Source organism: Phodopus roborovskii, unplaced genomic scaffold (genome assembly GCF_943737965.1).
Source record: "Phodopus roborovskii unplaced genomic scaffold, PHOROB, whole genome shotgun sequence".
NCBI classification, from domain to species: Eukaryota; Metazoa; Chordata; class Mammalia; order Rodentia; family Cricetidae; genus Phodopus; species Phodopus roborovskii.
In genome coordinates, this window is record NW_026126602.1 from 10,953,919 (window position 1) to 10,963,388 (window position 9,470).

Below are 9,470 nucleotides of genomic sequence, written 5' to 3' on the forward strand. Positions count from 1 at the left end.
AAGACAAGATAAGTTCATACAAAGATCCAGGTGAAAAAGACCTGTATATCTGCACTTTGAACTCTTTTAGGAGCCCCACATTTGACTAGTAAAGATTTGGGTTGAGGATGTAGCTCAGTGGGGAGAGCACTTACTAGCGTGTGTGAATCCCTGGGTTTGATCCTCAATAACACAAATAAACAAGAAGTAAAAGGTCATAGAACATATGAGCAAATCAGTTTTAAAAATACCATTAAGAATGATTGTAGTGGTAGCATATGCCTTTAATCTCAACACTTAGGAGGCAGAGGCAGGAAGATTTCTTTGTTTGTTTGTATTCTGTTACTGCTGTTGTTCTGTTTTCAGGACAGGGCTTCTCCATTTAAAAACCTTAGTTATCCTGGAACTAGCTCTGTAGACCAGGCTGGCCTGGAACTCACAGAGATCCACCTACCTCTGCCTGTCAAGTCTGGAATTAAAGGCAGTCCACCACTGCCCGGCTTGGAAGATCTCTGAGTTAGAAGTCAACCTTGTCTACAATGTGAATTTCAGGGCTATACAGATAAATTCTGTGTCTAAACCAAAAAGTAAACAAACAGAATTTCTGAAGTTCAGGGTCACTCTAAAGTCATCATCAGTGACCTCCTCCTCAAGAAAGCTACCAATACAAGTTTTATAAGATTAAGTCTCCAAAGCCTCCAAGGCCAATGGCAGGTTGTCCTTATTACATTTTTGTACACTGTGAAGATTTGTCGCTCAGATTGGTTTAATAAAAATCCAAACAGCCAATAGCTGGACAGAATTTTCAGAGCAAAGAGAACTTTGGAAAGGATAAGGACAGAGATACAGAGAATTGCCAGACAGACAGAGAGGAAACAACATTGGTAATACAGAATAAAGATAACAAAACCACAAGGCAGAAAGCAAATTAACATAAATGATCTAAAAGTTTTAAGAGCTAGTTAGAAACAATCCTAAGCTATTGAACAAGCTTTCATAAATTAATAATAAGCCTCCATGTCGTTATTTGGGAGCTGGTTGGTAGGACAGAAAATTCCATCTTCAAATGGCACCCAATGTTCATCCATGTATATTCACATGAGTCCTATAAAAGCTTTTAAAAAATGGTTCTAAGCACACAAAAATGAAGCCAAACATGGCTTCCTGGTCGTATGCCTCTCATTCTTGCTCCAATACAAAGACATGTCTCCTAGCAGCTGCCTGTGTGCTTGAGCAGCTAGTAAGCCATGAGCTATAGCCATTTGGCAGGTTTAAGGTTTTGCTCATGCAGAAGGAAAAGGTTATAGGTAGAGAGTAAAGCAGATTCCAACAGAAAAACAAAAAAACAAAAACAAAAAAACCTCTAAACAGGTTACAGTGTGTTTTAAAAAAAAAAAAAAAGTGTGTAGGCTTTAAAAAAAATGGGTATGGGCATTCATAGAAAAAATAAATAGTTTAAAAATAATAAAGTAAAGAGAAACTAAAATAATAATTAAAAAAGAAAAAAGCTATGTAAGGATGGAAAATGCACAGGGTATCTGAATCTTATTTGGTATCTTGTTAACTTTGAATGTTTTTTAAATGCTAATGTACAAAAAACAATAGCTGCTGAGACATATTGGATTATGGAAACTGCTAAATTTAACAAAGCTATATATTTTTAAAATGTCTTAACTTCAAAATGGAAGCTGAACAATGTGTTACATTGGGGAGTATGCTTTTATTTCTACAGGACACAAAAGGCTGTGGATTCCTTCCAGATTAAAAAAAAAAATCAGATTTGCATGAAGGAGGTCTCCTGAGTATCTCAGCTACAAACATGGGATAGGAAGTAAAAACAAAGCAAAGCTACAGGACAGGTGACATCTAAGCTGACCCCTTGACATGGGGACAGCTCTGAGATGAGATGAGACATGGTAAATCTTATTGGTTACAGAGTTCTCATAACTTATTATTACATGCTATCCTTTCACATGGCATGGGTAGAGGGTTATATTACAGTTTGATTATACAGTAAAAACAGACTTATAAAGTTGACAGATGCCTTTTACATGTTCAAACATGTAACAAAAAAAATATTACTTGTGTTAATGCAGATATGTATGTTATCTTTGAAAGTTTGTGTATTTTAAGAGCATGAAGACAAAACACCAATAAAAAGTGGGTGGCCCAGGTGATCCAGCATCTTAGACTGCCTCTGTTGCAGTTTCCTCAGAGTTTTACATCAAGAACAACTTCAAGGCTTCTGACTGAGATGGTCCAGCCTCACAAACTACTCCTGCCAGGACTTCAGATAAGCCTTGCACTTTCCATCACACAGAGACTGCTAGCTCTCTGAGGACTTGAGAATTACAGTGATTTCTCCCATGGTCTCCTAAAGATTCTACACCCCCAGTCAACAGGAAGCAGTCTAAAGAAGACAACACCAACGTTCCCAAGAGGTGGGGTGAATGGTTTTTATGTCATACCATGGGTTATAGATATTTGTTATTGTTCAGAGCCTTTTGTTACAAGTTGTTATTGTTCATCATAGTAAGGAAAAAGCTAAACAAAGGAGGTACATTCAAGGATCTCTTTCTAAAGGAAAAGAGGGGAATACAGTATTATTGAGTCTACTTTTATATAACAAGTAGTTTCAAATATTTTACATTGATATGGATTTTTGTATGTTGACACAAATTTAAGGTTATCTTTTGTTATTCTGTATACATGTTTCTATTCTTGTTTAAGGTATTGTACCTATGTAGCACATTTAAGAAAATAATGTTAATTTTTAGTCCTTCAAAGCTATTTAGGATAATAAATACAGATTAATAGTTACTCATGTACAATTATCAAACTTGTAGTCATATTAGATATGTTTTCAAGGTCATACAGAGATACATTTTAGATAGGTGATCTTCAAACACTTCAAAGTATTCAATATAGCTTTAAAATGTTTTAGTAACATTTTTATTGACAATGAGATATGTCTGTTCCTGGAAGCACCAACTTACTTCACAAATGGATGTTGGGCATCAAAGAATTTCCTTACAGAGTTTGCTTTCTTTATGGGAAAAGCTAGCCATTTGGGTAAGAAACTGCCCTTGCCTCTACTGCTGACAAGTCTGTGTCCAAACTACACCAGCAGGATACAAAGAAAAGCAACTGCCTTACTTTAAAATTTCTGCTTCGCAAAAAAGTCTGTCAGATACTCTATGTCTGTAGGCTGAAGAGGTATATTCCAATGTTTCAGAGGTGACTGTTCAGGCAGTCAGCTGTTTCTATAGTTTCTTTTGATTTTGGAAGTTGCTTGTTTTTCCACTTCCTGTTTACTGAGGTAATATTGTATCCTTCTGGGGTCTTTGACAGAGTTGAGAACTAGATAGTCATAGTTAATAGTTTTTCTTATTTATGATAAAAAGTAAATTAGCTTTAGACTCATAAATCTATAAATCTAGAATAAATAACACAGTATTTTCTCCAAATATGCCAAATAAAAATGGACTGTTCACTGTAAATGGAATCCTTACCTGATAATTGTTCTTATTGTTTATAGCTTTATTATGTTAGAGTTAAAAACTTTTCCTTTTACTTTGCAAACATATCCTCCATGGAGGGATAACTGCCTTATTCTAGAGACAGGAGAGAAGCCCTAGTCCCTACTTCACAGGACCTGTCACATCTACATGACCCCAACTGGATGTCATTCCCCTACATATGGAATTGTGGTGGGGGGATGGGAGGGGAGGGTGTTTAGAGTGCATGTGAGAGGGCAGAGAGGGTAAAAGGAAGGGAAGGAGGGAGGGAGGGCTGAAGGGGAAGGAGGGAGGGAGGGAGAGGGAACTGGGATCGACATGTAAAATAATAAACTAAATTAAAAGAAACTGCTTTGACTCCAAAATTTAACTTGAAGAACAAGTTACTGGGGAAAAGGATTTCTATTTTTCTTTCCACAGAAAATGAAAAGATGTGCATTCCTTCCAGACTAATGTGGTTTGATCACGCCAGACCGCCTGAAACAGAGTACAAGCTGATCCTACATTCAAAACAGCTGGACAAAACAGCCCTACAGACTACAGCTAGGATATCTGAATCTTCTTCGAATCCCCCAAGACAGCGCCCCTTACCAGCAGGAAGTAGTTTGGAAAGAACGACACCCAAATTCCCAAATATTGTGTATAAATGTTTGTTTTCATTTAATTGGACTTTGTTATATAAAAATAAATAAAAAATTATAAATAAAAAAAACTTTTCCTTTTTATTGAGATAAAAATGGGAAAATTTTGTGGAATAATCTTTTGTATACTGTGAAGATTTCTCACTCTGGCTGGTTTTATAAAAAGCTGAACGGTCAATAGCTAGGTAGGATTTTCAGGGCAAAAAGGATTCCGGGAAGAAGAAGGGCAGAGACATAGAGTCAACATAGAGCCAGATTGAGAAGAAGCAACATGGGAAGTACAGAATAAAGGTAATAAAGCTACAAGGCAAAAAGTAAATTAATAGAAATGTGTTAATTTAAGTTATAAGAACTACTTAGAAAAAAGCCTAGGCTATCGGCTGAGATTTCATACTTTTTATTTGAGAATTGGCCGGTAGAACAGAAATATCCATCTATAGGACTTAGCACAGCTCCATTCAAAAACAATTTTCCAAATAACCAAAGCTATCTAGTAGTTTTAATCACTGCTGAAAATACAACAATATGCTTTTATACATGTCTGTGTATGGATGATTATGCATATGTATACATGTGTATATGCAGCAATATCTACATATACTGTATTTGAAGGAGGAAAGTTCTGAATGTGGATTAATATGCAACCAAAAAACAGCAGTGCAAGAGAACAGTAAATGAACTTTACAAGTTTTACCCATTAATAAGAAGACTTAAGGAAGCTAATCTCAGCACTTAAGAGGCAAAGGTGGGTGCATCTCTGAGTTAGTGGCCAACCTGGTCTACAGAGTGAGTTCCAGGCCAGCTAGAACTACACAGAGACAACTGTCTGAAGGGACAAACTAAAAATAATTTTTAAATAGTAATAAAAAAGTGGAGAAGGCTTAAGGCAAGTAGCAATATTCCAGAGCACTGAGGAAGTTTAGTAGAACTAGATCATACACTCTGCCTTTAAATTATTGTCCTGTGAAGCTAGCTCTTAATATCCATTTCCACTTTACTGATTGAAAGCATTTTATTTTAGGAATACTTAAAAGTCTCCCAGGGCTGTATTCAGGTCAGTAATCCATCTTGAACTACAGCTCTATGCTGCTCCATTCAGTTCTGGAAGTATTTTTTACATTCCTATATGTGGCATGCTGTGGCAGGGTCAAAAATAATGACAATGAACCCTGACTGCAGGGACCATTGGGTTGGTCTAATAGGATATATGATACAGATGCACGGTACAAACAAAAGAAAACAAAATAAGCAAAAGACTAGGAATACCCTTACAGTGGTTCATAGGAGGCAATTAGTCAGTGCATTCATTTCTGGGAAAGTATTGTTTGAAATAAGACAGTAAGAGAAGGTAGAACGTGTTTGGAGGGAGATAGGATTTGTAAAAGGAGAACAAGAAGGATGACAAGATGGTAAGAACAGGTAGTCTTCACTCAGGAAACATTTGGTAAGAATTTAAGAATACAGAAGGTGATGGGGTGGGATAATGGCTCAGGCCTTAAGGTCATGGTCTTCAGAATAAGTGGAAAACAAACTGAAATCTTTAAATCTCAAGATCATAGCTGTAGGTCAATCCACTTGTCTTTAAAAAATAGTATTTCTGTAATAGGCCAAAACATTTAGAAAGGAAAAAAAATGTATGCTTGCTATATCTCTACAGAGGACTGTTTGATTCTTGCAGAGAAAACTTTTAACCCATTGCATTTCTAATTCCATTAAAGCACATTCTCAAGGATGAGCAATAGGCTTTGGCAACATGCATTTCTTGATGTGGACAAATTATAAATGTTATGATTACAATGGTTAAAATAATGTTTATTATATAATAATAGTTCTAAGCCTCCATGTAGATAACCATGAATTAAAATCCTACTCTAGATCACATTTTTGTGGAAATCCAAACTTATGTAAACTCAAGCTATTAAAACCCTTCTCAATTTCATATGTTAAGCATTTTATGGAAAGTTATGAGTCATTGCTGGACAACACTAACATGCTGGTCCAATAATCTGACTCCCTATGTTCTAACATTTTGTTATACATAACAGTGCTAACAGAAACTTTAGCCCCAGTAAATCAACAGGATAAGTTACAAGTGCTACAAATTAGTAATATCACCAGCATTTAAATTGACTGAATCTGCTGGAACTTAAACATTAAGGTATCCAAACAGAGAAAGAACAGGTAAAATACAGACTAAACTACATGTCCCTAGAACACAGAAATAATAGAAATAAGAATAGAAGAAATTAGTGGTTTCTCTGCCCTCTAGTGGGCAGAGAACTAAAAAGCGCAATGAAAGTCCCTGTTATGAAATCAGATGTTTTTCCTTCACCAAAATGCCTGTTATAAAAACCCTGAGTGTTGCATGCCAAATTTTAACTTCTGAATTCTTGTCTGGATATTTAACTTTCAGACCAGTCATCTTACAATGGAAAGTAGATTTTTTTTTCTGTGACATCTTGCCTTGTGTTATATATTCAGTAAGCTAAAAAGGCTTACTTCCAAGATGATTTAATAAAATATTGGTTTATGATTTCATAGAACATTATTTTGTTGTTTCAGCTTATAGTAAAGTCTCTGAAGAATTGACAAAATAGTTAATTTCTCCACCATTATCCTATGAGCACAAGATTTCTAAGAGTTCCACCAGAAATGGTGAATTCCTTTAAAATGCTGGCATATTTATCTTGTCAACATAGGTATGTCATAGTCAACCAAGCAAAAGCTTTCCACAGCTGGTCAGTCTCAAAGTGCATTGAATTTCATTCTCCAGTTGAAGCCTTAGAATAGCAAATTAAACAAAAGTGACAATAATTTCTACCCTGGGTTTTATAAAATTTAAACTGCTAGTATTTATTTACCTTTTCTGTAAATACATTATTTGCTTCCAGTGCCAAAGAAGTTTTTAAACAAACAACTTGGGATACAGTATAGTATAGTGTGCTGATACAAGTTATAAATGGCTAAGAACTCTGTCTATTGATGAGGACCATTCTATGTGACCAAGAAAAATCCAGGAAGTCCTCACTTTAATCTCAGCTTTTATCTTGTGGTCCTCATGGCCCCTCCTCTGCTCCCCAACACACACACACACACACACACACACACACACACACACACACACACACCTTTCCAACCTTAAATAAGAGCACTGAGTAACAACCTTAAATAGGAGCACCAAGTAAATATCTGCTTTCTCTGTTAAAATGTACTCTGGTGGTAGACACTCACCTTGGGCCATCCAATATCTCTCAAGGTGGTAAAATCTTATTCAAGATTTTTGTAAAGGTACATCCTCACCTGGAATCCCCAGGTGTCTCTCCCAGACTACTTTCTGTGACTCATCTGAGGTTTACGGCTGGGTACCTATGCTATGCATACTTTCTGAGGACCCATTTATCACCTCTCAAATTAAACACCGACATACAAAGCAAAATAGAACAAAAGTAATAGTTCTAACTAGGAAGTTTTGTTTTTTCTTTTTCTCTTCAAGTGCTCTTTGCTCACACTTCCCTCTGGAAGTCTACAGTACTTCAGATGCCTGCCCTGGTGTTTCACTGCCCATTGGTTTCTCTACTGATGGGCAGAAATCTGGAGCAAGCTGTAGAGTCACAGTGGTCAGGTGTTCTCTGAGACAGCCAAGTTAGCCCAAATCACTGAAGACGCTGTTCACTGCAACACACCTAGCCCACCAGGGCAAGGGTTGTGGCCAATTGCCAGGATTTGGAGGCCCAGCCTCCTCCAGGGATAGTGTCAAGGAACCCTAAGGAACCACTGGCACGTCTGGGCCTGTCTGTGAATCTGAGAGGCAGAGGACAATGGGCCCAGGGCTGGTCCTCAGAGGCACGCCCTCCTCTCCATGAGCCCTGCTGTACCTAAGGCAGGCACCCCACTTAGTAACCCCACACCAAGAGGGCTATTGGGATATTCTGAAGAAGGAATCTGTGGCCACAGGGCATTTTTTATTGGCAGGGAGAGACCTGCCTACCCTGCCTGTCATCATATTCCCCATTACCCCTTCTGAGACTGGAGGCAGAAGCTGTTTCTCCAAGCATCAAGGAAAGAGAAGTCAGATGGGAGACAGCCTGGTAAGACCAAGCTTCAGGGCGAGGTATCCACCACAGCTGGTTCTTATACTGGGGCTACTTGGGGCAGACAGGACCACCCCCTGGTGCCCAGGTAGAGTAAGTACCATAGCCTCAGCAAAGTCCTGGTCTCCAACACCTTCTCTTGGCCAACATTTCCCGGTTTGGGGAACCTCGTTTCCCATAAAAACAATTAGGATAAGTTTCTCAAGGACAATGCAATAGGTAGGTGTGGATTGGGAATGGGGATACCAGGGTACTGGAAGGATCTTCAGCTGCACACAAAAACAATCCAGTAAAGTGCTTCTTACCAGTGATTTGGTGTCCAGGCTCCCCTTCGGCGAACTGGAATCGATCGATTAAAAAGTAACAAAGTAACATAACTCCTGTTGTGGCCAGGTCGGCCCTCGAGAACCTTGCCATGCCTCTGCCTCGACCTCCCTCCCCCGCCCAGCGAGGGCACCGGGGTTCTCCGTGGGAATAGCAAGAGGCGCGGAGCTGTGAGGGTGGGTCTCGGGAGGGACCCCGAGGCCTCGGTCAGTTTCGATAGGTTTTCACTGCCAGAAGCAGAGAACAGCAACGAGCAAAGGAGGACTTCGGGGACTCCTCACAACTTGGCACCCTCGCAGCCCTCAGTCGACAAGGTGCAGGAAGGAAAGGTCACTTCAGCCCGAGCCGCCAAACTCCCAGGTCCTCGCAAGCAGCGCCACCCCGGCTCTCGCGGACGGTGACTTCCGAGCGCCCGCGACGCGCTCCACTGGGTTCAAAACAGATTTAATTCCACAGCCAGCTCCGGTGCCATGCAGATCCAAGAGGGCGCCGAGCACCAGAGGAACTTTCCCAGACTTAGGACTGGTCCCGGTGGGTGGTTGGGGTTCGCGGGAGTGGGGGTGTTAGTGGAGTCTGGAGAAACCCCTCCGACAAGTTTTTCTTCTTTGCTTCGCCCAACGCTGGGAGCGCGTCCTCACGGGCAGCAGAGGGATGGGCAGCCCCGAGAGAAGAGCCCGGGAAGGTTCGGGCTGCGGTGATCAGAAGAGAGAGGGAGAGAGGGAATAACAATAACAACAAAAATATGCTTTTTAAAGAAAAAGAAAAACGAGGAAAAAGTAAAGCCGCAGCCTGATGAGAGGGCTGCTGCGGGATAGAGAAGAGATGGATCCGAACACCGCGGAGCCCCAGGAGTTTAGTGGCAGAGGCGCTGCTGCTCTCCCTCGAGCTCCTGTCTACACTTTAGGGAGGGAAGGAGG

The 9,470-nt window shown here is 39.8% G+C and overlaps 1 protein-coding gene across 1 annotated transcript in view; it reads right to left on the reverse strand.

Annotated features, from left to right (window-relative positions):
- Plxdc2 (plexin domain containing 2) overlaps positions 1-9,263 on the reverse strand; it is a 405,252-nt gene extending 395,989 nt beyond the window's left edge. The window contains exon 1 of the mRNA XM_051205738.1: positions 8,535-9,263. Coding sequence (XP_051061695.1) covers positions 8,535-8,646 — 112 coding nt within the window. The 5' untranslated portion in view covers positions 8,647-9,263. The remainder of the gene's footprint in view (positions 1-8,534) is intronic.
- Between the last annotated feature and the right edge of the window lie 207 nt (positions 9,264-9,470).